The sequence below is a fragment of the Chroicocephalus ridibundus genome, chromosome 2, assembly GCF_963924245.1.
Source record: "Chroicocephalus ridibundus chromosome 2, bChrRid1.1, whole genome shotgun sequence".
NCBI classification, from domain to species: Eukaryota; Metazoa; Chordata; class Aves; order Charadriiformes; family Laridae; genus Chroicocephalus; species Chroicocephalus ridibundus.
In genome coordinates, this window is record NC_086285.1 from 77,143,481 (window position 1) to 77,169,925 (window position 26,445).

The window sequence follows — 26,445 nt, forward strand, 5'->3', positions numbered from 1 at the left end:
GGTGCAGCAGGGAGCTACCAAGATGATTAGGGGACTGGAACACCTCTCTTATGAGGAAAGGTTGAGGGATTTTGGTCTCTTCAGTCCGGAAAAAAGACGACTGAGGGGGATCATATCAACACTTATAAATACTTAAAGGGTGGGTGTCAGGAGGATGGGGCCAGGCTCTTTTCAGTGGTGCCCGGGGACAGGACAAGAGGTAACGGGCACAAACTTGAGCACAGGAAGTTCCACCTAAACATGAGGAGGAACTTCCTTACTTTGAGGGTGGCAGAGCACTGGAATAGGCCTCCCAAGGAGGTGGTGGAGTCTCCGTCTCTGGAGACATTCAAAACCCGCCTGGACGCGTTCCTGTGCAACCTGCTCTAGGTGACCCTGCTCTGGCAGGGGGGTTGGACTAGATGATCTCCAGAGGTCCCTTCCAATCCTATGATTCTATGATTCTATAACAGCCTGCTCATGTAGCATCTTACTGTGCGCTCTGTCTTGGAAAGGTGCTTGGGAGACTTCCAGTCTTAAAAATCATGAGGATCAGAGGAAAAAGATAATGTCATGTCTGCAGTTATGGGCTTCAACTCATATATATACACACATGTATATCTTTATAATCTTATATATGCTTCTGTGTTTTGATATACTCTCATGTGTTTATACTTATATATATGTGTGTGTGTGTGTATAGATACTAATTTGACAGTTGCCCTTCACATAGTCTTTGCAATACTTCCTGAACAAAACTTGCTTCCATTGATCCTACGATCCAGTTAGTTTAATATCCGCTGCTATCAAGCACAGCTGGAGGGTGGGGACAGGGATGATATTTTTAGTGATATAAATACCTCATCCCAGATTTTTACATGAATGTAGCCAGGCTCCGGTTCCTTACCCCTTTCTTCAAGGGCTCCATGGAACTCATTCCTCACACTGGAGCTTCCAGGTGGCAGGAGAGAAATGGTTCAAAGCCTATTTATTAATATACCATGCACGATTAACGGGTGTTTATGGGATTATTTGAACATTAATGTCAAGAATTTTGCAAAGAATTTACATATAAAACTCCAAAATGGGAACCTAAACATAAAAGCCTGGATCCACGTTTAAGTCTCAGTGTGAGAATGGTTTGAGTGACACAGGGACACACACGCTGACCTTGGTGCAGCTTGTGAAAGTACCATGCTTTGGTACCAAAATACCAATGTATGAATAATGTTTGAGCATTACAGTCTACAAAATAGTCCAAGCACTAAAAATATATCCAAAGTGGAATGACAGGGACAGCCTGCTACCAGAGAATGACATTTTTAGAATTTTTAAGTGAAAGTGATTTGCAACTTTAAGTCATGTCTTTGAAAGTTATTTATAATACAACAGGCTATTAAAGTCCATGTCCATAATAGTAAATATAATAAAGTACACATCTCTGAACAACTCAGTATGTATATATTCTTAATCCTAATAACATGAATTAAGTGAAATGGGAAAAAGAGAAATTAATCCAAAATAAGTATATTGAAACAGAGGCTTAAATGCAAAAAATCATTCTTAACCCGGTTTTCCAGAATAATTATTTTCGTGTATTTCTAGATCGAAACTTTGAATCTTGCTTAAAGGAATGAAATGTAGAATTCTAAATTTGAACTTGTGTCCTTCACTTCTGATAATGCCACATCGGTCCATAAATCCTTAGATCCTCCTGAAAATACTACCCTTACCTGGGAACATGTAGCTTTCTTTTTAATCTTGAGTTATTTTAAATTACTACACAGTTTCTGTTGCTTGATTCCATAGCTAATACTAAAGAGAGAAATCGGGAATACAGGCGCTGCAGTGACTGCTTTTTGTCCACCTGTGTACAGGCTGGGTGGTTGAGAGGCAAGCTCGCCATCCGGCCGTAGAGAAACAGGCTTCCACAGCTGGCTGAGAGGACAAGTCTCCTCTCTCTATGGCTTTATTCCTCTGCTGCCACCATCTTCAGCTTCAGCAACCACATGACTCTGATGCTGCACAGCAAAAGCATAACTGAAATGTCACTGCGCTAAACTTGCAGGGCCAAACTTTGCTGTTCCTCCTCAGTCAAAAAAGACCCATGCATGTTTGCAGAAGCGTCAAGTGCAGCACGGGGACTTTTATGATTTGGGGGCTAAGAGAAACAGTTGCGTGTATCTTCATGACAGTGCACTAAAGTAACAGTGTGATCTGCTGCAATCCCAGGAGCAGCACTGATGTTACTAGAAATACAATGCTCTAAGGATATTATCAAGGCAATTTTTGCAAGGACAGCTAATATCCTTTAGCAAACCAGTTCCTATAACTGGACAAATTATGTACAGGTTGAGAACAAGACTGCTACAAGGAGTTTAACATGATCATGTTAATTGGTTAGTCTGTTTGAGGAAGAATGGTGCCGGTTATCTGTAGAGCTGGAAGAGACCTTAGCAATGGAAACGGCAGGAGTGTTTCCCCGTCTTGTTACGGGAAGAGGAGAGGGACATGTATTTATTACCCGTGGAAGGTTGAGGTGGGTGTGGAAGCGCTCCCTAGGATGTTTCCCAGAAGATGAAGGAGCAACCAGGAAAACATGGACACTGTTTGTTACCTCTGCAAGGAAGTGTGAATAGGGAACAGACTCGCGACTCTTCCTCAAGCACTGTGAAGCAGCTCGCCCCAACGGGCATCTTGTAAGAGTGCATGTGCCTCGTAGTAGACATAATGTGAATCACAATTGATCTATTTAGAGGGAGAAAGTGCACGAAAATTCCCTATCACCGTGTAGGCCCAACCAAAATATGATCCTTAGGAGGCAAGTGGAGGTGAAAACTCTGCTTCAATATAGATGAAATACACTCCTGCTCCCCAAAACCTTGTCAGATGAACTATCCTTCTCGTTTCTTCTCCCACTGTAGTATCACAAAAATGAGTGTGAGGTTTCCTGGATTACAGGAGGGTTTAACTCTAAAAGAAACAGATCAGGTGGTTGGGTTTTTTTAAATTGCATTTAAACCAAATCCAGCAACTTGGTCCACGGTTAGCATTTACTATTCTTCCTGGCTCAAACAGCTGCTGTGGGGAGTAGCTTGGCAGAAGCTTTGTTTGTAATCTTCTAGAAAAACAAGTCTGAGTGGGATCTTTTTTACAATCCATCACTGCTCTGAATATTTGGACCGAAGTATGTAAAAACAGGCTATAAAGCTAACGATCCACATCTTCACCATCTTTCCACTTTCCTCAGTGAAAAAAAAAGTTGACGCTGATCAAGTAAATTGCTCGTTTTCAGTCTTACACACTTTATCAACTTGAGATGAACAAGGCACCAGAGATATCTGTTTGTTTCTCTTTTGCAAACTACTAATTATAACAACCAATGTTAAAAGATTTAGACAACTTCTTTCTCTTCTGCAGTAAACAATATTTAAGAAAGGAAAAAAAGTGACTGAAAATAAAAATATTTTGATTCATTTTAAAAACACAAACCAATTTGAAAATATCTGTGACAGATACTTGTTTAGATTTGACTTTACGAAACTCAAAGTATTTTAATGATGTCATTTTTTAAATCAGAAAATCCAGCAGAAAGAATGAGTTAAGACTGCTCTTCAATACTGAAAAAAATACATGAAAAAAGCAGCTGGGCTTCGCAACTACAGATATTGTACAAAATGTGAAGATCAGACTTTTCTTTCCAAACCCAGTTATTTTATACAAAAACAGAATAAAATTTCACCAGTCCCAGGAAATATTTTAGAGATCCTTCCCTACTCCAAGCTATTACCACAGGTTGCCTCAAGGCATTTCTTTCCTCTTGACTACAGCCTGCAACTCTCTTCAGGCATGCAGAAACTGAATTGCTGCAAAACTGCATTACCCTGTCATGGGTTTGAAATTTTTGGGAAAATTGTGATAGCTTTACAGGGGCTGTGTCGCTTAAATTATTTAAACTCTAAAATATCTTTTTTTTTTTTAAACAATACACAGAAATCCAATTACTCACAAAACTGTAACAACCACTATAAAAACGTCAGCATTTACCAACAATAAGCATACATATACATAGCCCATTTACAGATAGGGAAATTCTGTGTGTTACAGCACAGACTACTGGACTGCTAAAGTTTTTTTTTTAATTAGTTCAGTATGTTCAGGGAGTTCTCTAAAACACACATACTCTATAATAGGACAGCCAACATATATGAGTAAGGGTGGATTAAAATTAATTGCCTGACATATGAACCAAACTAACTGAACAGTGACGTGAGTCCTTCAGTGCTCCACTGAGCTGCAATGAACTACGCTCCTGCCAAAATCCCTAAAATGCTGACTTAACTTTGAATATGCAACCATGAATCGTGACTCTCTTGACCCTTCCCCAACATATTTTTCCATCATTTCTTTTCCTACCCATTTGTATCCCTAGTAGAAAGCATAAATTGTATTAGCATAGAGAAGCTCACAAAAACAACCCCAAACCACAAAAAAAAAACCCAACTCCACAGGCTGCTTTGAGTACAGCTGAATTTTCTCTCTGTATCTCTGGGCTTATTGATCAGAGGCTTGAACTTTTCACCCCTTCAGTAAAACAGGCTTTCTGATCATCGCAGTGTGATGCTTGTCTGCGCACAGAGGCTTCTGCTTGCGGGTATGATAATAACTGACATTAATCACAAAGTGCTTTTCCTATTAATGTTTGCATGCTTTAAATTAGAAGGCTACTGTGATTACACAGCCTTTTTTTGATTCATAATAATCCAATTAATTCAATTTATACAGGAAACGTAAGCACAGAATTCAGCCCTCCTCCACAAAGGTTAATGTGCCAGTGACCTCATGATGTGTAGCTTCATCTCAGTCTCATGCACTGGAGGATACAAGCCACCGAGTTCAGAGCAGCAGTGCCTTGATGTCACTTCAGTAAACAAGCACTCGGAAAGCCTGTGCCCTGAAACAAGTGGGTCAGAATCTGCCTAACAGGAGAGAAGCACTGAACTAATAACTCCTCGGTAGCATCCCTCTTTCCATTGGGCAAGCACAGTTCTGTAACACAGGCCTTGCAAGAACCAGCCTTTTCACACTGCTAGCTATTTATAGCTATTAAGTCAGCAACATCAGGCAGACCCAAACATAGGCAGAGCACCAGAAAAGTGCAGTCTGTGCTAGAAGCAGAGCCTGGGCGTATTGACTGCTGAAGCTGGAGCCGTAAAATAATTCACCAAAGTGGAAACACGGATCTAGAAAACCTACGTGCTACCTATTTACCTCAGCCAAACAGACAATTACTGACCAGGTAGTGAACAAAAGCGCTTGAGTTATGATATCAAACCACCAAGCTATGTAGCCGGTGAACAAGTGAAATCATAGGAATTTGATGGTCGATTATTAGAGTTGATTATTTAAAAGCACTGCAGCTGTTGAACAAATGACCTTACTCTTCTATACTAAACAAATTTCCTCTACTAATCTATACTGAACAAACTTTTTCTCTTGGCATCCAACCACCTAAGGGACACAAATAACCAAACTCATGTACCCCTAAGCGTTAATATCGAATGTCACATGTAGAAAAAGCAGGTCAAGATCTCCCTAGGGCAAGCTTGAGATCTCTGGAACGACTATTGTCAAACTGGAATCAAAACTGAGCATCAAGTTTGCCAGCTTGATGGATGTCTGGTGAACAGACTGAGTGGTGGTTTAAGTAAGGTTACATACAGCCTTGTACAGCGTACAGAAAAAGCAAGTACCAAGAAAGTTGTGTGGTAGCATTTAAAAATAAATCAGGAGCCATGAAGCTAGTGGACTGAGAAGATAAATACTTCAGGAAGGCAGAAAGAGGACATTTCCGTATATGCTTTCTATAAAATATACAATGTACAAAATGAGCAGTGAGGACACATCAGAAGCAGGGCCCAATCCCAGAGCCCTTGCGCACCATGCTTGCTGATTAGTCCTGTTTGGAGTGACAGTGGACACGCGATCTTCTTCCTGATCTTTTAAAACTGCAGCTATTACTACAAACATGCTCAGAGATGTAATGGACGACAGCCTTTCAGCAGCAATTCAGTGTCTCAGTATATCTCTCCGGGGTCCCGATGAAACTGGACTGTATTTCGGTAGTGGCCTGTTGCACAGTCATGGCATTTACATGTTTCTCAGTTTCCGTGGGGTAGAAGGAAGCTGGTTGCTCGATGCCTTGAAGGCTGCTCAGTGCCATCAGCCACTCGAGGACACGCTTTCACCTGTCCGTTTTGTCCCTCCCAAGTGTCCATGTCTCCTAAAACCATCCCCTAGCAGGAAACATGCCCTGGGGGGGGCAACGACACTCCCCCTCAACCCCTGCGGGGCCCGGCTCCCGCTCGCAGAGGGACTCCTGAAGCACGCACATGCGGTAACTGCCTCCAACTGCAGCTCCTGCACCACAAAACCCGTGTGGGTTTTTCTGCCCGACTCCCGCTGGGCTTTTTCTGAACATGAGAGGACCAAATGCACCGAGATGCCACACGGACCGGGCGGGGAGGGAATGGGCGAGGCCTGTCATGGCTGCCGCCCCCTCGCCAGGGCCGCGCACGCGCACACCTCCACTCCCTCCGCGCTCCGCGGAAGTGACCTCATCGCGCAGCTCCATCCGCGCCCCTCTCTCTGGTCGCTCCCCACCGCTCTGGGCGGCGTGGTTGGGGGCGCTGTCTCCCCGGTGGCGGCGGCGGCGGAGGGGGATGTCGATGCCGGTGCCGCCGCTGCGGCGGCTCCACCAGGCCCCGCGGCACCTGCTGGTCTGCGAGAAGGGCCACACGCGGCACCCGCGCTCGCGGCACGCCGCGCACGTGCGGGACCACGCCTACAACTGCCGCGTGAGTGCGCCCGCCTGCCCGCCGAGCCGGGAGCGGGGAAGGGAGGGGAGGGGGCGGCCGTTAATGTCCGTTGCCGTCGGTGGGCACGAGGAGGGGCCGGTCGCCGGCCGGGGGCTCCCACAGGGAGCGGGACCCACAGATTGCGCGTCCGAGTAGTGAGGGGCTGAGGGGAGTTTTGGGCTGCAGGCGTACCCTGGAAGTCTCCTCTCTCATGTTGTCCCTGCTTCAGCTGAAATATCATAGACTGGTTAGAGTTGGAAGAGACCTTAAAGATCACCTTGTTCCAAACCCTCTGCCGTGGGCAGAGACACCTCCCACCAGACCAAGTTGCTCAAAGCCCCTACACCTCCAGGGATGGGGCGTCCACGACTTCCCTGGGCAACCTGTTCCAGTGCCTCACCACCCTCACACTAAAGAATTTCTTCCTAATATCTAGTCTAATCTAAATCTACCTACCCTCTTTCAGTTTAAAAATGCTACCCCTTGGCCTATCACTACACTCCTCGATAAAGAGTCCCTCCCCATGTTTCCTGTAGCCCCTTTAGGTCTGGAAGGCCGCTGTAAGGTCTCCCTGGAGCCTTCTCTTTTCCAGGCTGAACAGCCCCAACTCTCTCAGTCTGTCTTCATAGGAGAGGTGCTCCAGCACTCTCATCATCCTCGTGACCCTCCTCTGGACTCACTCCAGCACGTCCGATGTCGTGCTGTCATCAACTGCTTCGTTGTTTTGGATGACTTAATGTTGCAAAGTCCGTTTTTTGCCAGCTTGCTCTCCTTTCTTTGGCTGTTACAAGTTTCAGTCAGATCCTCTCAATGTTTCCCTAGTAATTTTTTTAGCAACTGACAAGAAAGCTTTCTGCTTGTGTGGCAGGCAGCTCATCTGTCTGTTGTTACTTCTGTTGCATATGTGTGCAAAGGAAGATAGATATATACCTGTTCTCTGAGAGCCTTTGGAAAAACGTTTTTTGAGGGATGGAGGGAGAAAGAGCAGGAGGACAGACATTTATGCTGCTTGGGCCTAGTGGTTGGGAAGCTTGGTACTTGTCCATGTAATAACCTTGTTTTCCCTGGTCTCCTGGACTTGTTCTATGAAACGCGTACAGGAAAGGTTTTAAACAGAAAGGAAATTAAAGGTAGGCAATTGGATCAAAAGACTGAATGCTGAGTTTAGTAAGAAAAGCTAGGTGCTCATCTGTTTTGAAAATCGGTTTCCTACCTTAAAATAGAAACCTGCTACAGAAGTTGTAGCATTAACAGACACCTTATGACATTTTTGAAAATAATAACGTCTTCAAGTTTTATTCTGATGGTATGTCATCTCTTTATTCTGATGGTCATCCCTTCTGACCTCCAAAATATTCTGCAGAGTAGAATGCATTGATTCAAAAACTGGTTTATATACTACTTTGGTCTTCGCTTTTCCACTGAGATTATGTAAATGCTTAGTCTGTGCGTTTAATTGTAACTGCTTCCTCCATCAAGGGCTTAAGGAAATGTTCCAGTGTGACATCAAGCTAAATTTCTAATGATGTGAAACAAGATCTTTAAGTAACTGATGCTGTGTAAAATCATGCCTCTATGTAACACCTCAAATGCTGCTGTAAATGCATTTGTAAGTGCACGTAAAATGCAAAAAAAAAAAACCCAAATAATGTAGTTAGTGCATGTGCAAATTGACACCTTTTGAAGACAATAACCTGATATTATTTTTTCTTCATCTCATTTTGGTATGATATAGTGATGTCTTTGAAAAGTAGAGTTTTTCTTTTCTGTTTCTTGCTTTTCTTCCAGAACAGATTTTAGGATATTATTTACATTACAAATATGTTCCTAATAGGTGTCTTTTTTGATTCCTGAATGTGGCATACTACCTGAAGTGCTGAAAAGTAGCATTGCGGATGTTGGAGAGTACTACCTGGTGAGGAATTTATCGGTTCATGAGTTGGTCGCTCACGAATTCATCGATGCTTTTGTGAAGAAAGGTAAGAAGGAAATCAGAATGTGACAGATGCAGCAATAGTGTATTTTTTTCATAACACAGTAAAATCCATTTATTATTATTTATTCTGAAAAGTATTTTAAAGGAAGGGAAGGAAAATATGAAGAAAATTCTGTATTAATTTCTTCAGCTGCTTTTTACTGCTTTGTGGTGTGTCAACATTTTTTTTATACCCACTGGGTCCAGAACTACTATGATTATTCCCTCTTCATTTTTCCCTATTCCATCTCAATTCTGCAAACCAGCTATCAAGAGGGCTTCCATGTATCCTCGCACCTGTTTCTTCTACACCTCATCTTTATGCAGATTGCTGCAGAAATGGGCTACCTTCTCCCTTTCTCATTCCTTCGTATTTCAACACAGAGCTGTGTTAGCTGTGTACCACAGCAAGCAAGAGAAAAAGAAGGAAAAAAAAATGCTTGCTTCTTTTTCTCTTTTGTTAATGGAGTTGCGGCGGCTCATCTTTACACAGTAAGAGCAAAGAGGATGTGAAGAAAGATGCAGCCTCTGCCAAGCCAACTTGCATTTGCATACATGGTGCATGCCATTTTAATCGAGCAGGCCCCGTTCGTTTGGCTCATGATAAATGTTGTACCCTTCAGTTGATTGTCCAGGAGAAAAAAAGTTTTAAAGGGAAAACAGAGGAGAAAAGAGAACATGTGGGTGAGATGGGAGAATGAGATCCATTACCTTCTAAATGTGGGACTCTGATTTCCTTTAGTCTCATTAATGGCTTTTGTACCAATAGTTTTATGGAAGCAGTATGACATATGTACACTGAGTTTACACGATCTGACTTGTATTTTTAAGAACAAAATTGGTTGTGGCAGATAATGCTACAAAATATGGTTAGTAATTAGAGCATCTTCCACCTTGTCTTCATGTGAGCTAATAATGGAAATGTGTCTGGAAGAAAATGTGGGGTTCCATTTGCGGAGTGGGGAAGGTCGCAGGTGGAAAGAAAGTGTTTGCGTATTGGGGCATATTGCTAATGTTATCTGTATTACAGGCCCTTTAAAATAATGCCAGTCCAAGGTTTACAAAAATAATAACAAAATGTTGCCTGGCTTGAGAAGGTGGAATAAAGTTGATGAAAACACAAGGGTTTAGAGTGATTCGAATGGTGTTTTTGTAAGTTTGATTATCTTGAGGTGAATCTTTCGTATTATGTCTGTCTTCAGAGACTGTGTAATCTCATGGTTTTCTGCTTTACTATTAAAGGTTCATGCTACGCGCTTACCTATAACACAAAAATTGATCAAGATAATACTGCAGCTCTGCTACCAAATGGTATGTTTTGTTTTGGTTTCAGTAATACATACATATGGATTCTGGTCTTGGGTTTTGTTTGTGGTTTTTTTTCATGTGGAATGACATAAACTGGAAAATGTAATGCTTGCTGTACTTGCCATCTTTATTGGAAATATGTTTGAATTGGAAAAATATTCATTCTAACTTACTTTTTTTCATTCATGTTGTTAAATTCTTTATTTCATCTGAAGGAAATAAAAAAAGTCATCTTCACTTATAGTATCGGATTGTCCGTGCTTCAATCGTAATTGCAATTGCTACAGAGGATTATTTTTGTGAAAACATTGCATTCCAACTTCTTGTTTCCTACTGGTGTTAAAGACAGAATTTGTATCAAAAAAGAAAATTATCAGCACTGCTTAGGGAACGCTTTTAAAATACTCAGTGTTTATATGAAATGTGCTAAAATTCTCTGCAGTTCCATCACATTTTTATGAAAAAATGTTACAGGTGGGATTTTTAATGCAGAGAAAATAATAAAGCTGTTTTGTGCTTCAGTTATGTCATCTTATTCCCATTTAACAGTATATCAGATACAATAGAAACACAAATTGGTCTATCAGCCCTTTAGCCTTACACGCTGTAATATGACAGGACACAAGTAAATTCACATTCTTCAGAGGAGGGATTCTTGTATGTGCTCTGTCAGCCCAGTCCTAGCAAAACGGATACTTGATAGTGTTTGAGCTTGTATGATACCATTATTGCAAGTTATGCACAATTAATACAGAGGCAGCATTACAGTTCCTGGTGATGTCACCATCTGAAATCTTCAGCAACAACCTTATTTGTTTGTAGTCTATATTACACTGTTACTTGTACAGCAGAACCAAAAGACTGTAGTAGAGATCTGTTGTGTGAAGTTCTGTACCAAGTGGCAGCTGCCAGATTTGGTTTATGAACACGGAAGTGGAGTTGTTCCAGCACATATTTGCTCATCATTAATAAGCGTAGTTTACTCAGTGTGTGTTGTCCCATTGGAGTTGGAGGAACTGCTTTTGTATATTTAGTTGAGCAGTGCATGCATGAATGTTTACTAAGTCAGGCCCTAGTGTAATGTAGTGTTCAACCAATGACACAGAAAATGCTAGGGGACAAGTGGGGAAAAAATTGAGGCAATGAAGTGAGGCAGTACAGTTAAAAAAGCTACAACTATCTCAGGAATAATATTACACTTTTCTCATTCTAGTTCAAAAGACCTCTTTGATAAAGAAAGAGTAATTGAGTTATATCTTTTTTTTAAGGGTTAATCTGGTAATCCATTTAACTGGAACTAATGAATCTGGATTACATTAGTAATACCATTGATCCAGAGATAACGTTGTATAAGGTATATGATTCTCAGAAGACTTCAAAGAGAACTAAGTAGAACATTATTTGTATTAAAGTTTATTTTGTTTATAGGAAAACTAATTCTATCAGTGGATAAGGATACCTATGAGGAACTTGGACTGCAAGGTCGCCCTTCTCAGTATTCTGGCAAAAAAGTAATGAGATATAGTAAGTATTATTTATGTTAACAGTGCTTATTTCAGATCTGACTGAAGCACCTTGTTAGGATGTTAAACCAGCAATGCTGAAACTTTCCTTTCCTTAAAATAGGTTATTGTCTAGGTCTTATTTTTCCAGATGCAGATAGAAGTACTACGTGAAGAGGAAAAAATACTTTTTCCCAAATGATAAAGCAGCTATGAGGGAATAAATGTGTGATCTTTTGGGTATTCTATAAACTTTTTAATTTCTGGATTTTTCATTGTGTTGTTTGTACAGTCTTGAGCCTCACTCAAGATCGCTTGCTTGAATAGGAGAATTGTATTACATTTGACATATTTAAAATGGTAGTCTCCATATACCAAGTACTTGGAAAATGTAATTTTTTAACAGACAAACTGAGTGTGATTTTTTTGTTATTTTTTTTGGTAAACAATTTAAAAAAAACCAAACATGAATGCTATGCCATCTCAGATGTACTGGAACCTGATAAATAGTTGATAAACAGTTACATAAAAGCTTTAGAAGGGGAAACTTGTTATGTATAATAAGAATTTTGGCAAAATGGGACATTATTTTACTATTCAGTTTACCAAGTAAAATGTATGGTGAAATTTCCCTTGGAAAAATAAATGTAACTTTCAGCCTGGGACCAATTAATCTACTAAAAAACGGTTGGAGAAGCGTCGTTGCCATATACGTGGCTTTTGATTTTAGAAATCCTAGCTTTTTTAGTGCTAATAGCTTGCCTAATTACCAAGATATTTTTAAGGCACTGTTTTGGGACTTCTGTCACTGCCACTACAAAAGGAATCTCTCTTCAGTCACTAGAAGACAGCTCCAGATTATATCAAAATAAGGACAGCAGGAGGTGAATATTTACTTACCTAATGGGGCATCATATTTGCATAATCAAATACTTTATAAAGATGCTGTATATGTTAAAAGGAAGTTTAATGTTCTTTGGTTTCTTTCTTTTAGTTCTTAATGATTTTAATATCAAAATTTATTTCAATTGAGTAACTGTTGCATTTTTTACATTTTTGCAGTTATAACTATTGACTTGACTGATCCCGGCTTTCACCCTGATAGCAAGAAACATAACAGAGTGCTTTGGGCCTTGAAAGAAAAGAAACCTTTAGAATTTGACTTCCTATTGGCTTGGTATAATACAGGTAATAAAAGCAAATGTAAAACTAAAATATAACTAACATGAAGTCCAAATATTTTTAGTTTACTGTTCTTTTCTAATGATTGTTCAAATGTATTTTCAGTGGAGGGAAAAATCGGATTAAAATTCGTTCATGTGGGATCTTTTGTTTGTTTTGTTTATTTGTTTGGGGTGTATGTTACTTCCTACACAGCAGAACATTTCAGTTAAGGAACACAATAGGGATTCATAGGAGACAGACTAGTTGCTTCATTTCCTTGTCTCTGTTGCCCAGGCTTTTTGGTGTAACTTAGCCTATTTGATAGTGCTGCCTCTTTATAAATTTGTGACATACATAACCATTATTAATACACATTTTTTGACTTTGTTTATTAATACACATAAGTTACATATTTGGTGTAGTACTTGGGACGGGGAACTTTCATTTCATCAGTAGTTAAAGGGTATGTGCAGAGTCCCTATTTTCGTCATATGCTATCTACACTGGTACATGCAGTCTGCTATTTTACCATTTTATTCTCAAGCACTTCTGTGAGACTGGAGCAGAGTAAGAGGTTGTTGTTATAAGAAATTGTATTGTCTCAAATCACCTTTCTTCTAGCATTCATTTATCTACTGTTTTCTAATTACATTAATTTTTCTTCTTGGATTTAAGTATTGTTCTTCCTCTGAGGGTCATTTTCCAAAGTCCTCACTTGCTTGTCTTACCTCAGAACAGGCTGTATCTAGCGATATGTAACATTTGGATAGAATTGACAAAAGCTGCAGGAGTCTGTACTGCAAAAAAAAAAAAGCTTTTCTTCATCATAGCTGCATAGCTCTTAGTGTGTTTTTTTCCTGGCTCTTCAAGACCAAGTCTGAGAGAGAGTTACTGATCTGAGAAATTAAAGCTGCTTAGAAGCTCCTTTAGCAGTGTCCCATGCCCCAGAACTTTAGTCCTTCATGTTTCCCCTCACTCTTTTTAAGTACTAATCATACGACAAGAATCCTTCCTTGTTTGTCATACGGAAATCGTTTAAAGGCTTGCAATACCCGTCCTTGTAGTCTTCAGGAAAGACTCACAGTGAATGCTGTTGTTACCACAAATGGTGACATAAATCCAACTGATCTTCAGGCTCAGCTTGCTTGGATTTATTGACCCTGGGCAGATAGCAAAATGCCTCCAGGGCTGGTACATTTCTTACGGTTGTTGCTGCCAGTGTAGAAGCATTCAGGAAGAACAGCATTCCTTTTCCTCACTTTTTTACATCCAAAAACTGGGTCAGGTCAATCATGTCCTGAATATGGAGTTAAATCTAAATGCCTTTCTGTGCAGTAATCTCGTGCTTATAACACGTTAAAGACTCTTAGTTCCTTTGTACTGACAAAAGTAAAACTTTTATAGATTTTTATTAGTAGACATGAGGCATCATGTAGATTCTGCTGAGAGAATCCATGTCCTCTGTGAACATTCTGCTTTCAGCCTCCCTGCTGATAAGTGGTGTTTCTTGCTATGGTCAGCACTGCTGCAAACCTATAAACATTCGTGTCGCTTTCCAAAAGCAGGATTTTTTGCTTTCGTACCTGCTTTTCCCACTTAGTGGTTCCGGCTCCAGGAGGAACAGAAAAAAGGAATACGGAGTGTGTCACGTCTTTAATGACAGAGGCAAACCAACCTTTTCTTCTCTTTTTTATTGCTGTAATCTCTATGACAATTTTAAATGTTTATTGGCTGCAATTCACTGGCCTGCAAACTTTGACAATGTGCCTGGTTGTTGTTGACATGGAAAGCTATGCTGTAGCTAGAGGAGTTGTTCAATTGGAGTCTTGACTGTTGTGTTTGAGGCTCCTTGAAGTTAGGACTATAGCTGAGGATTCAAAATGTATAATTTCTTATATTTGACTAAGAATTCTAGGGCAATATTATACATTCTTTGAACCTGCTAGTCTAACAAATCCCAATAGAAAGTACAGACTGAAGGAAGATGATCTGTTCTAGCACACTTCAGACTTAAGTATATCTGTATAAAGATACTAAATTAAAAAGAATTCAGTGGCTGCTTGTCTTTGTCACTGTGCCTTTCGGTACTTGGACAGCCTTTTTTGAAGGATGACTAAAAAGGATCAAGTTAGCCCTCCTTTTACTACTTCCCCATGTGATTGTCCTTGATGGGATAAATATGGCTGATGGAGTTTAGGCAGTCCATAATTTTGGATAGCAAGTCTTGGACATCATATTCTGTAGCGAACTCTATCCTGTTCTTGAATTTCTTCTGTTCATACGTGCCTTTCCTGCAGTATTTAAATGCTATTCTGGACTTCAGACTTTTCATGAATAAGGTATTATTTCTTGGTCACCTAGAGACCCATTATTACTATATGAAAATAGAATACATTGTCTGGAATTTCAAATTTAGGAGAATTGATTCCAGGTCAGTTATCTTACTGCTTCAAAAAGGAAGTTGGTTAATATCTCTTAATTCGCAATATGCTTGCTTAGGTTAGGTTTTTAGTCTAGGTTAGGTTTTTAGAATTTTGGCTGCTGTTTTGGATTACTTACTGGAGTTGAAGAAACATGACCTTTCCCAGAAGTACATCAAGGTACATCTGTTACAGCCATACTGCATTTGAAGACTTATTACTCTTGTTTTGTTTTGTTTTTTTTCTTTGATCCTAGTAAAGTGAGATTTGTGATATAGTTTGATTTCTCTGTACTCCCCCCTTCCTTCTCTCTTCAATCCTTGTCCCGCAGACTATCCTAGAATTCATCTTGACATCATTGATAAATCTGTTCTCAAACCTGTAGTCACCTTCTCACTTTTCCACTCTTCAGGGAAAATGGTGTTCTGGGATGGCAGACACCTTAGCCAGGTGGGTAAGAGGGTCTCTGGTCTTGATGACCGATTCTGTTATTTTTTCTGGGATAAAATCACCTTCCAAATATACCTTATCTGAAGATGATTTCTTAATGTACTGTAAATCAAGAGCCTTTCTCAAAAACCTTATGGCTCCATAGTTTGCCATCACACCTAGGAAATCAAGTATGTGGTCTATAGTGATGGGACCGGACATCTGGGAAATATTCTTACATATTCTTGTCCTCAGCTGAGAGATCTAAGAGATCCAATAACCTGACACGCTGGATAGAAGACTGAGTGCCTTTTCGGGCAATGAAAAGGGAAACTTTCTGCAGCTGTGAAGGCATGTTCTGGGAGAATTTAAACAACACTATAGCTTTTTGCAAAGTATTCCTGAGATCTGTGGGAATTTGTTCCACTGGAGTTGTTCATGATTCTGAGACCACTTTGTCTCAGGGAGCAGTTAACTTGTGTTCCTACTCCCTTTCATGTGTTCCTTTTTTAGGAACAGTCTGAATTCCTCTTTCTAACAAGTTCATGTTATTAGTTGCCAAGTTCATTCTGCTTGAATTTTCTATTGACAAATCTGTATGTGTTAGTTAAATAGTAATTTTATTGAGCTATACTGAGTTGTTGGATCTTGCGGTGTTCTATTTCAAAGAAGATAAGGAAGTTGAAGATTCTATGGCTTTTGCCAAAGATAACAGCATGTAAGAAGATTACACACTGCATTTTCTTGTAAACATATACAAAGGTTTCATGTATTCAGTGCTCCTTTTGTTTAGTTTAGTAGTTTTGTAACAGCTCTTTGTGATGTTGTGTTGTTAAGGTGCAGAGGGATCAACGTTGATGTCATACTTTTCAAAGAACCAAATACAGGCTCTGAAGCCAAAAATAACATTCAGCACATTAAGGGACTTGCAGTGTCCAGTGTTAGAAAGTAATGAACTCCAAGGGAAGCCAGACGAGTCCTGCAGTACGGAGGAACTGTTTGAGTGGCTAGGTGCTGTCTGGAATCAAGTTAGCTTGTGAGTATTTGAATTTGTTTGATCTTTAAATACGTTTCAAGTATGGAAAGCCAAAATTTATTTTAAGGAAGAGCTAAATAAGAATTAAGAAGGGCACATTTCTGTAAGTGTGACATCTGTTATGCACTTAAGTGTTTGTTGTAAATCTTGAATAACTTTTCTGTGGTTTTGGGGGTATCCGTGTGTACTGGTGCTTGTGTGGTGCTGTGTTTCAGATTTATGACCAAAACAGTGTTGATAACACAGGGATGTTTTAGCTATTGCTTAGCAGTGCTTACATGGTCTTTCCTGTTTCTCATGCTGCCCTGCCAGTGAATAGCCTGGGAGGGAACACAGCCACAACAGCATACCCCAACTGACCAGAGGGATATCCCATACTATATGGTGGCACGTTCAGCAAAAAAATCTGGGGGAAAGAAGCAGCAGGGGGAACGTTTGGAGTTACAGCAATTGTCTTCCCAAGTCACAGTTACACAAGATGAAGCCCTGCTTTCCTGGAGATGGCTGAACGGTCTGCCTGCCAATGGGAATTAGTAAATGAATTCCTTAGTTTGCTTTGTTTTCACATGCAACTTTTGCTTTACTTTTAAATGATCTTTGTCTCAACCCATGTGTTTTCTCACTTCTACCCTTCTTGATTCTCTCCGCCATCCCACTAGGGGGGGAGTGAATGAGTAGCTGTGTGGTGTTTAGGTGTTTACCAGGGTTAATCCACAGCACTATGACATCTTGTGTATTAATTGCTTGGCCATTAGTTGGTTCGGTACTAATTTACATTATATACATAGACACTACTTGTTTGGTACAATTTTTGATTACTCAGACTTACTGTAGAAGATTTAAAGTATATTTATTTTAGTTGTTTTGTTGTTTGTTTTTTATTTCCAGAGACAACAAATCATCTAGCTTTTTATCAACGTATTGCTGTCCTCAGCCCAACACAGTGGTGGAAAAAGCTTTTTTGTGCACAATCACAGGCTTTATAATTCCTGAGAAGATAATTCATTTATTGGAGCAGCTATGGTAAGGGCTAACAGAAGTACATTACTAAAATATTTGTACTCTTAACACTTATAATTTTTAGAATCACTTTTAAATACTTTTCAGAAGTGCTGTTGGAGGTAAATAGCAAAATATACAAAATGAAGACTTTCTTTTTTAATTAGGAAATGAGTTGGAAGCTTAACATTGGTATAAAAAAGCAATAAACAGTTTTGGATACTCCAAATGGGAATGCCTGCTCTGTATTCTAGTAATGACTTTGCTTTTTGTCTTAATTTCTAAGAAACAGTGGCTCTGCTGAGCTCCACATTTTTCTAATTCCCTGTCTATGAAAATCAGGTGCCCTTAAATATGTCTGATGTAGTATTTTTAACTACTGATGGAAAATGTGATTGAAATCCCTTTATGATACCAAAAAAAGTATCTCAAGGTACTTCAAGGTTATTATGCCACTACAATAAATTAATTCATAGTAAGTTTTTTGAATCAAATGTTGTAATATAGGACACTGGATAGTGTTGACCAGGGTAGCTGTAGTTCTAATTCGGTACCAAACTGCATGATACTGGTGTGTCATGGATCAGTGTGGTAACTGTTTGTATTTTATATTAGTGCTACTGGTAGCAAATTCTCAAAGCTCCTTGCTGCACGTGTGAGACAATTCTTAAAGTGCTTGGTGGCTAAGAATTGTAGCACTGACGCATGACAATATTGCCGTTTCTTTGTCTGGAATATGATCATTACTCTGAGCAATTTTCAAATCTCATGCAGAAAGCCTCTGTAAGCTAGTGTTGGAACACAAATTTCCTTGGCTTTTATTCTCTACTTTAAGGAGCAGTGGATAATGTCTGGCTTTGATTATTTGTAATCCATTTCCTTTCTGGTGGTAAAAGTATTTGTGTCAAGCATAGCCTGAATATATTTCTTCCTCCAACATCTTTTTTGCCCTGATAGCAACTGTTTTCAGCAAGTGTTCTATTTTCTGAAAGACAGTGCGTGCTGTAGGAAATTCAGAACAGCTACTTTCCAACTTAGAACTTTTTCTAATTGCTGTAACTTCCAGGTTTGCTGTGTCTAAAAGTATGGTAGGAATAATCAAGAGTCAATCTTATTTAATTTCCTAATGTCTTCTGATAAAATATTTTCTTTTGAATTTATTTATTGTGTACTAAAGCAGGGGGTTTTGTAACTGTTAGTTACAAATTTTCACTAAAGTGCCTGTGTCTTTGATTTTTAAAATTTATATATTTACTTTATATTGTATACTTGAACATGCTGCCTATTCCATTGTAATTATTGACTACCTTGTCTTCTTCCTTGCAGTTGCTATTTTGGTGAACCAAAACTGGCATATTGGCTGACCTTAACTGTGCATGGCTTTGCAGACAGCCCTGTTTCTTGGAGAGAAAGTGAACATGGTTTCCACAAGGGAGGAGAGAACTTGTACAACTTTGTAATTTTTAGAAATCTGGACTACTGGCTTCAGATGGCTGTAGGAACTAATGACGATTGTCCTCCATAAAGCTATATCTACAGAAGAAGTTTTCTAATAATCCCGTGTTACTGTATAGAAATGTAATGAGATAATTTTTATAAAAGTATAGGTAACAAGTACTAAGAGGCTGTATATTTTTTTTCCATTATTTATAGCCGTTAAAGGATGACCTACAATGGAAGGAATGGATTTTTGTTTCTTCACTGTCATACAGTGCGTTCTGAAAGACTTCACAATTCTAACTTTAAGAAAAATATATGTTTTTGAGAGTTTAAGTTCTCAGGAACTGACTGTAGGTGGTTTCCTTTTATCCAGGAGTAATTTTGGAATTTGAAAGTTAGCTTTACAGGTTGCTAGCTAAAATATTTGGGGGAAAAGCTCATTTTGGGCTTCAGCATTTTCTTTCTTTACATTAAAGATCTGTAGAACCTTCAAATTCATGTTTAGACATTTCAGCCTACGTGGTGGCAAATAAAAAAAAAAGTGTTCTCCATAATTTGGTAGGGGGAGGAGAAAAAAGGTGAAGAGAAAGGAGGTACGTGACAATGGGAGGAGCACCCATTGAACATGGAAAAAGTAAAGGCTTACTGAACTGCTTTTGTGATTTTGCGGATCTCGGTTGTCAGAAGTCGATTTTTCAACAGCGATGCAAAAGGCTGCTGTTTGCTTTCTTAATTGACATCCACACGCTCACCCCACCACCAAATATCTACTTTTAAAAGTTGCTTGTGGTTCTTGCTTACAGGACAACTCGTGGAGCTAAGATTTCGCTGTCATGTTATCGCGGACACATTTCTGTGAAGAACTCTATGGATATACCCTCAAACAATGCAGTTGAAGTGAGACGGGCTTTGTTAAGAATGAGCCGTAATGCTGAGAGCACAGGCAGCTATAAAGAATCCAGGTTAATTCCTGTTGTAATCCATGAAAGGTTGGATGGTGTTTTTGGGGGGAGCAGGGATGGACGTTATTTGGGTTTTGTTTTATGGAGTGGGTATGTATCATTAAAGTACCAGTGCAGTGCTAGCTAACCTGGAAGTTGTTCACTTGGTGGAGCAAGAGTGTGGTAGTGGAAGTTAGGGCATAGCTGTAGTGGAAACATCATTATCTCCTATCAGGGTGAGTGGCACAGAAAAGCAGAAAGCCCATGGGAAGTAGTTGAGCTTTCTTTTTTTTATCTGTCTACTGGCTCTCTTCAGTGAGGAGAATCATCCTGGATGATTTAGTTGGATGGTATTTGTTTGTCATACCCCTCCACTAAACATAACCCCTTTTGCTGAAGTTTTGTTACGCATTTCATGAACATGACTCTGACAAATCCAGGAACAGTTTTCTAAATCATAACATTGTTTTTCAAAAGTATCCTGCCATGAGATGTTTCTAGTAGGTTACCAGGAGCAGAAGTGCCACCTTGTTTCATCTACAGGCATGGACTGGCATGATCACAAACGAATGGACAAGAGTCTGGGAGAGTTCTTGGCTTGACACTTGACTAGTAAATATTTAACCAGGCCGGCTCAAACATTGTGTTTCATTACTACGCATCAGTGCAAATGGCTTCAGCTGGTGGCTAAAGTCTGCTTGTGAAAGTGTCTGTTGAGGGATTATGCAGTGTCAACTTTCACAAAAGAGACTAGTAACCAGAAGAGTCTTCCTTTTTTCCCTTGATCAGAACGTCTCTTAAAAGCTTGGGCTTTTCCTGGAAGTTACACCTGCAGCAAAAGTTCTAATACAAAGTTAAAAATCTTAAATCTTTATGAAAAGTTAATGAAGTTTATAGCTACTTCAGCAAATGTGCTCATCTTTCTGTCATGTTCTAGTAAAACTAACCCCCTCAATGTGTATACACGCACACAAACAAGTGTAACATATACTGCTTGGAAAAAAAACAACTGGCATCTAGAAGTAAGAATCTTGTATTGGTGAGTTTGTTTCCCTTATTAACTGAGAGAAAGGAATGAAGTCTTATGCATATGCTTCATACTACTCCCAGCAGGAGTGCAGCAGCTGTTGGCCTTGGCTCTGAAATGTCAGCAGTAGGACCAGGTGAAGTGATTTTTTTCTAATTGGCACCTGGCTGCAGACCACCTTGGGATCATTGATGATGTAGCTGCTGAAGTGCTGGTGGGTACACAGCGATAGCCTCACTGAGACAGTTCTGGAAAGCGGGCCAAGAAGCAGGCTTTTCAGCTCTATCAGTTCTACTCGGCATGTGAGTATTAAGGTTAATCTTATGGATTAGGGAAATCGCATCACATTGATCAACAGTTCCCTTTTCCTCCTATCTACATAGGCAAGGGACTGTAAATATTTCTCAAAGCTCAGTGTTACAGGCAGAGTTATTTGGCTATGCTGCTTCTTACAATCCCTAGTTGTCTTCTAGCAGTTGTTTAAAATGGCTTTTCCAACTAAGGAAGGGATTAAAGTCCTGTGTGGTTCTTGCAGTTTACTTATTTGAGATGCTGAGTTGGTTTCTGGCTTTTCTGTTTTGTTTAAACCTGTACAAAGTATCATTGAAAATCTTGTGCTGGTAATAGTTGCTGCAGTTGGTCTGCTCTTCAGCTCTGGGAGGTGATACTGCATTAATCGAATCCATGCTTTCCTAGCAAGGTCCTGAGGTGTGCCTCAGGTGTGCCTGCTTCTTAGGAGGCTGGCTTTCCTGTGCTTGCTGGGCTTTGTAGTTGCACAGAAGAGAAATGGGGGTGGACTTGACTTCTTTCTTACCACCTGCAAACAACTGAGGGAAGATTTTCCTGGGATGAGGGACAACAGTCTGTTCCCTACAGTCTGTAAGGACAGGCAGAATACTCTTGTCTCCCCAGGAGACTCCCAAGCATGGGGTAGACTTGCTGAGAAAAGGAACACGAGGGCATTGCTTGCATGCTTGGGGAACAGGTTAGGAAGGAAGAGCTGGGACTGAGCCAGGTGGGCAGTAATTAAAGGAAGAGTTGGGCAGGGCACATGAGGCAGAGAGAAAAAAATTTTGCATGAGAATGTAAGATGGCTGCTGGTGGTGTTCTTGCCCTTTGTGCCTGCCTGGGAGGACAGAAAAATGCAAAAGGTTTTGCAAAAGTAATGGGGAGCAGCTGTGCACCAGCTGCTTCTGAGATCAAAGGGCTGAGTGCTTACTAAGAAGTTTTGCCTGTGGGGAGTGTTTTATCTACCATGGGGAAGGAGAGCCAAATATCTGAATGCAGAGACAACCTAGGGCAAGCTGGTTGCATGAGGAGTAGAGGGGGTTTTTTGTCCTGGTATGCGGATAGACATAACACTGCTTGAAAGCTAGGGAACTGCTCTGCTTTAACCTCAGCATTCTACTGAGCTGTGCATTCCTGCCTCTCAGCTGGTGAAAGGAAAGGGAATTTTATTGAGAGGTTACTGGGGGGAGGGGTAGCAGAACCAGCTGGGAATGGGCTGCAAAGATCATGTGCTTTTCCAGCCACATGTTCCAGTAAGTGGTTATGTGTGTTCAGAAATTGGTGGGTGCGTAACAAATAGAGAAAAAAACGTTCCTATTAACAAAGGGGAAAAAAAGCTGAGGCAGTTGGATAGTGTATGTTATGCAAAATCACTCTAAATAGAACATATTTGCCTTTTTGTTTTGCAAATGTTGACTGGGTCAGGAACCTGTCTGGAGAAATAAAGGTCTGTGTCCCTTAATGGCAAGAATGGGAGCCTGATGGCGGTGGTAGTATTTTGTGTCTACTAGTGTCTATTAGCATGGGGGACTCTGAGAAAGTTAGATAAGGGTGAGAAAAAGAACTTTCACTATCAGAATAGATTCTAGAGGTGCTGTGGTTGCAGAGGGAAAGCATCAAGGTTTGGCACAGCTTAGATGTGGGGAATGCAGGAGAGAGAAGAATGAGTGCTAACCTAAGGCTGCTTGGAAGGGAGGTGACGGGGTTTAATGGAAGGAGAAGCGTAAGCTTTGTTTTGGCTGCATCATGCTGTCATTTAGTGGTGAATATCCATTTTGGAGAGGCTAGCCAAGATGTAGAGTTGGATGTCCAGAAATCAGCCAACAAGAAAACAGGTTCATACATCATCAGCCTGGGGACTGCATAGCAATCGTGGGAGTGAGGGAGATTGCTCAAAGATGCGCTATGTTTTTGTTGGAAATAATTTGTGTGCTTTTATTATTTCTTCCCACAGGCTGCCTTTTTTTGCTTTATCTGTAAGGTTTCTGAGAGCGTTACAGAAACACCAAAGACTTAAAACTGTCCTGAGATAGGTTAGATGATGTTGATATTGCTGTTAATTGCAATCAGCAGTTGGGCTGCTCACCCAATGCTGCAGAGCCAGTGTGGAGTTTTGCACATGTAGAGAGTGCCTCTGCTACAACTACTGCAAAAATAAGTAGGTAAGGCAGATAAAAGGTAACAAGGAAAATAAGAGTGGAGAGGGGTATTTCTTTCCCCCCTCTCATGGGAGGTGCATAGCAAATCCGTGTCTGATCTGGGATTAGAATGAAGGCTTTTTGTAGCTAGTCCAGTACTCTAGCTACTAGATTATAGTTTCTCTGATGCTGCTAATTAAAGATTAATGCATGCAATTGACTCTGTCTTTAGTATTTCTTTACGTGGTAGCTATACTGGAACATGCTTGAACTGTTTCTCTTAATAATTTTTATTCACATAATAGAGCTTAAAGGGCAAAACCAGAGACTAATTCCATTAGTGGGCTATTAAATAACCACCTTCTGAATATTAACAAAAATTTCAGGAGTACCTACCATAAACTAAGGCGACTTTACATAAATAAGTGGCCTCTCTGTCATCCTTGGAAGCATCTTCCAGCACTGCTTAAAAATATTTGTTTTAATGCAGCCATATACAGGAGCAAAAACAGGGAGCTAAAGTGACTTGAGCAGTTTTCAGTTCTCCAGAGAGCAAGGTGCAGGGTGTCTTGGCTATGCCAAGTTTCCTTTAGCTGGCTTTATGTTTTACTTGGGTAATTGGAGAATATCCTAAGGAGTGGTACATGCTGTTCTGTCCCCCCACTGCCAAATATAGATAACCATTGATATTAGTATTATTGTTGTTAACATCTAAGCCAGATGTCTAGGTTCCCTAGATAACAACAATCCTTCTGCATCATATGCCAGTAGGGTTGCAGAGAATGCAAAGGGACTATTATGCGGTTGGAGGTGAAAAAAAGCATCTTTACTGATTTATCATGAAGGCAAGTTTTTCTAATCTTTGTCACTGTTGAAGTTTGTACCTTTCTTCAGTGTTACCAAATTAAGTACGGATTTTTAAAAGGATATAGCTCAAGGCTCTACAGGAAGCTAGTGCTATTACACTGCAATCTTCAAAACTTCTTGTACTTCGGCTCTGGGATAAAAACCTTACTGAACTAGACACCACATTGCCAGTGGGACAACACCAATTATGATTTATGAAGAGAGGTTTCTTCTTCATTATCGAAGCAAATAAAGATTTTAAATGTTCAGCTTTTGCAGGGCAGGCACAAAACCAAGCAGTGATATATTGGTCCTTGAGCCTGTTTTTCAGTTAGATACTAAATCCAGTTTTAGAGCTCCTGGTGTCAGAACAAGACGATGTAGCCGCATAAACTTATTTAAATATGTGCTCAAATATTTTTATAAGCTTTATGACAGTTGGGTATCGTTTGTTTTCCCATAGTTGGCATAAATGCCGTATCTATGTCACATGTCACTGATTTGACAGAAGGGTGGTTGTGTGTTCCAGATGTCATTGAAATTTGGACTACTGTTCAGGGTGTTGTGACTTGTATCTTTCATGTTAAATACTGTGGAATCACAGTCTGATACACATAGAACCTCTGTACCTGTGCTGATCTTAAAGGTCAATAAGAATAGCAGGCATTTAGCAATTCAGAGTAATGGATGCCTTGGCCAGATGATTAAAAGTATTCGTGTGACCAGCATGGGTTTGCAAGGTCCATGAATTAAGTCTTCAAAATTATGTAGGGACCTTCAGGTTAGATCTGTAAAAGCAGTGGTGCCTTCATAATTTTGAAGACTTGTAAAAGACTTTTGAAGATCTGTAAAAGCAGAGCATTGTGGTGCCTACTTGTAGGCAGTTAATTCCCCAATGGCATTAACAGCCTTCAGACTGGATACCCAGTACTGCAAAGCGCATTTACTCCTGCTCTCAGAACAGAGATCAGAAAAGTCAGCATTCGAAGAAGCGAGCTACCTACACCAGCTGGTAGACAGTGTGAAGGACTACAGTGCACCTAGCTCAGCCTGCTCTGATGGAAATGGGGGTTTGGGGTTGTTTGGGTTTCCTTTTTTTGGGGGGGGAGGCGGGAGGGCAGGGGGCAGCTTGAGATAGAAGGGCAAGGCTGCCTGAAGAACCGTGGTAGAGACATCTGGGTTTTACTTATAGCTCTGATAATAAACTGCTGGGTGACCTTCTACAAATAGCTTTGCAGTTCTGTGCTGCTCTGACGCTTTCCCATTCAATGCATCAGACTTAGAGATGCTACTTGCTTTGTAAAGCACTTTCAGAGAGCCATAGGTTATCGTTTAATGTTCACAGAATTTACTTCAGAATTTACTGCAGAACCTAGAATCATCCCTTGCCATGTCCCTTTGACTCTGAAGACTGCTGATCAGAGAGGAGTGGTTTTGACCGGGGCTCCAGGGCAAAACAAGTCGTATCTTTCCTCTACCTGCCTGGAGGGTGATGCAAGTGAAGGAAGTGGTATGGGGTTTACTCTGCTTAAGGCAAGACTGTAATGTACTGGAAAACATGACTCCATTTAGTCGTCTGCAGTGTAGAGAACAGAGGGGTGAAGGGTAACTAAGGGTAACATGAAGCATTTGGGATATTTATAAAAATGTGAAATGGCTTTTCTTGTTAAGAGAATGGTTGTACATCATTACAGGCTACAAAAGCGAAGTGGGAACATGCTTTCCAAATCAGGAGGAGAGCAATCCTTAGCAATTGCTAATCTATTTATGTTCCAGTCATGCTCAGAGTGTGGCTTTGAGGTCTGAAGCTCTTGTAATTGCCTGGAATATGTCATTCTGCAGCAAGATTCATTGTTCTGTTGTCCCCAAGAGGAAGGCTGAGATTTTTAGCTGTAGGACTTCCCTTTCAATTGAGCAGAGACATGGCTAAATTCCCATGTATTGTTTTGTTGAAACACTATTAATTATGGCTTCCATTCTAAGCATGTCAGTTCTATGTGATCTAGGCAGAAATTGATGCGTTTGGTGGGAAGCAGCCGGGGCTTTATTTTGGAGATTATACATGAGTTTTAGGAACCGGGTTTTGATGCCTGTTG

At 40.3% G+C, this 26,445-nt stretch overlaps 1 protein-coding gene across 5 annotated transcripts; it reads left to right on the forward strand.

The window, feature by feature from the left end:
* The first annotated feature begins 3,562 nt into the window (after positions 1 to 3,562).
* Positions 3,563 to 23,641, forward strand: RPP40 (ribonuclease P/MRP subunit p40). 5 transcript variants are annotated; one of them, XR_010069939.1, is made up of 8 exons: positions 3,563 to 6,836; positions 8,711 to 8,815; positions 10,054 to 10,122; positions 11,548 to 11,643; positions 12,684 to 12,809; positions 16,472 to 16,670; positions 16,983 to 17,181; positions 17,559 to 17,693. XR_010069939.1 is itself a non-coding variant. In XM_063325972.1 (8 exons), exons 1-8 carry the CDS (start codon positions 6,008 to 6,010, stop codon positions 19,192 to 19,194), a joined length of 1,758 nt encoding a protein of 585 aa, XP_063182042.1. In that variant the 5' UTR covers positions 3,563 to 6,007; the 3' UTR covers positions 19,195 to 23,641. The 5 variants fall into 5 exon arrangements, 4 of the variants coding, with proteins under 4 accessions (XP_063182042.1, XP_063182044.1, XP_063182045.1 ...); XM_063325972.1 differs by lacking the exon at positions 16,983 to 17,181 and adding an exon at positions 18,996 to 23,641; XM_063325973.1 differs by lacking the exon at positions 16,983 to 17,181 and adding an exon at positions 18,996 to 23,641 and having other exon boundaries at positions 6,344 to 6,836; positions 8,671 to 8,815.
* Positions 23,642 to 26,445: the final 2,804 nt, after the last annotated feature.

What these genes read in the sequence shown, in the direction of transcription:
- RPP40 (XM_063325972.1), top strand. Translation starts at nt 6,008, where the DNA reads ATGCTCAGAGATGTAATGGACGACAGCCTTTCAGCAGCAATTCAGTGT. An exon ending in CGATGCTTTTGTGAAGAAAG is followed by an intron (nt 8,816 to 10,053) that starts GTAAGAAGGAAA and finishes TTACTATTAAAG; the next exon opens with GTTCATGCTACGCGCTTACC. An exon ending in CATTTATTGGAGCAGCTATG is followed by an intron (nt 17,694 to 18,995) that starts GTAAGGGCTAAC and finishes TCTTCCTTGCAG; the next exon opens with TTGCTATTTTGGTGAACCAA.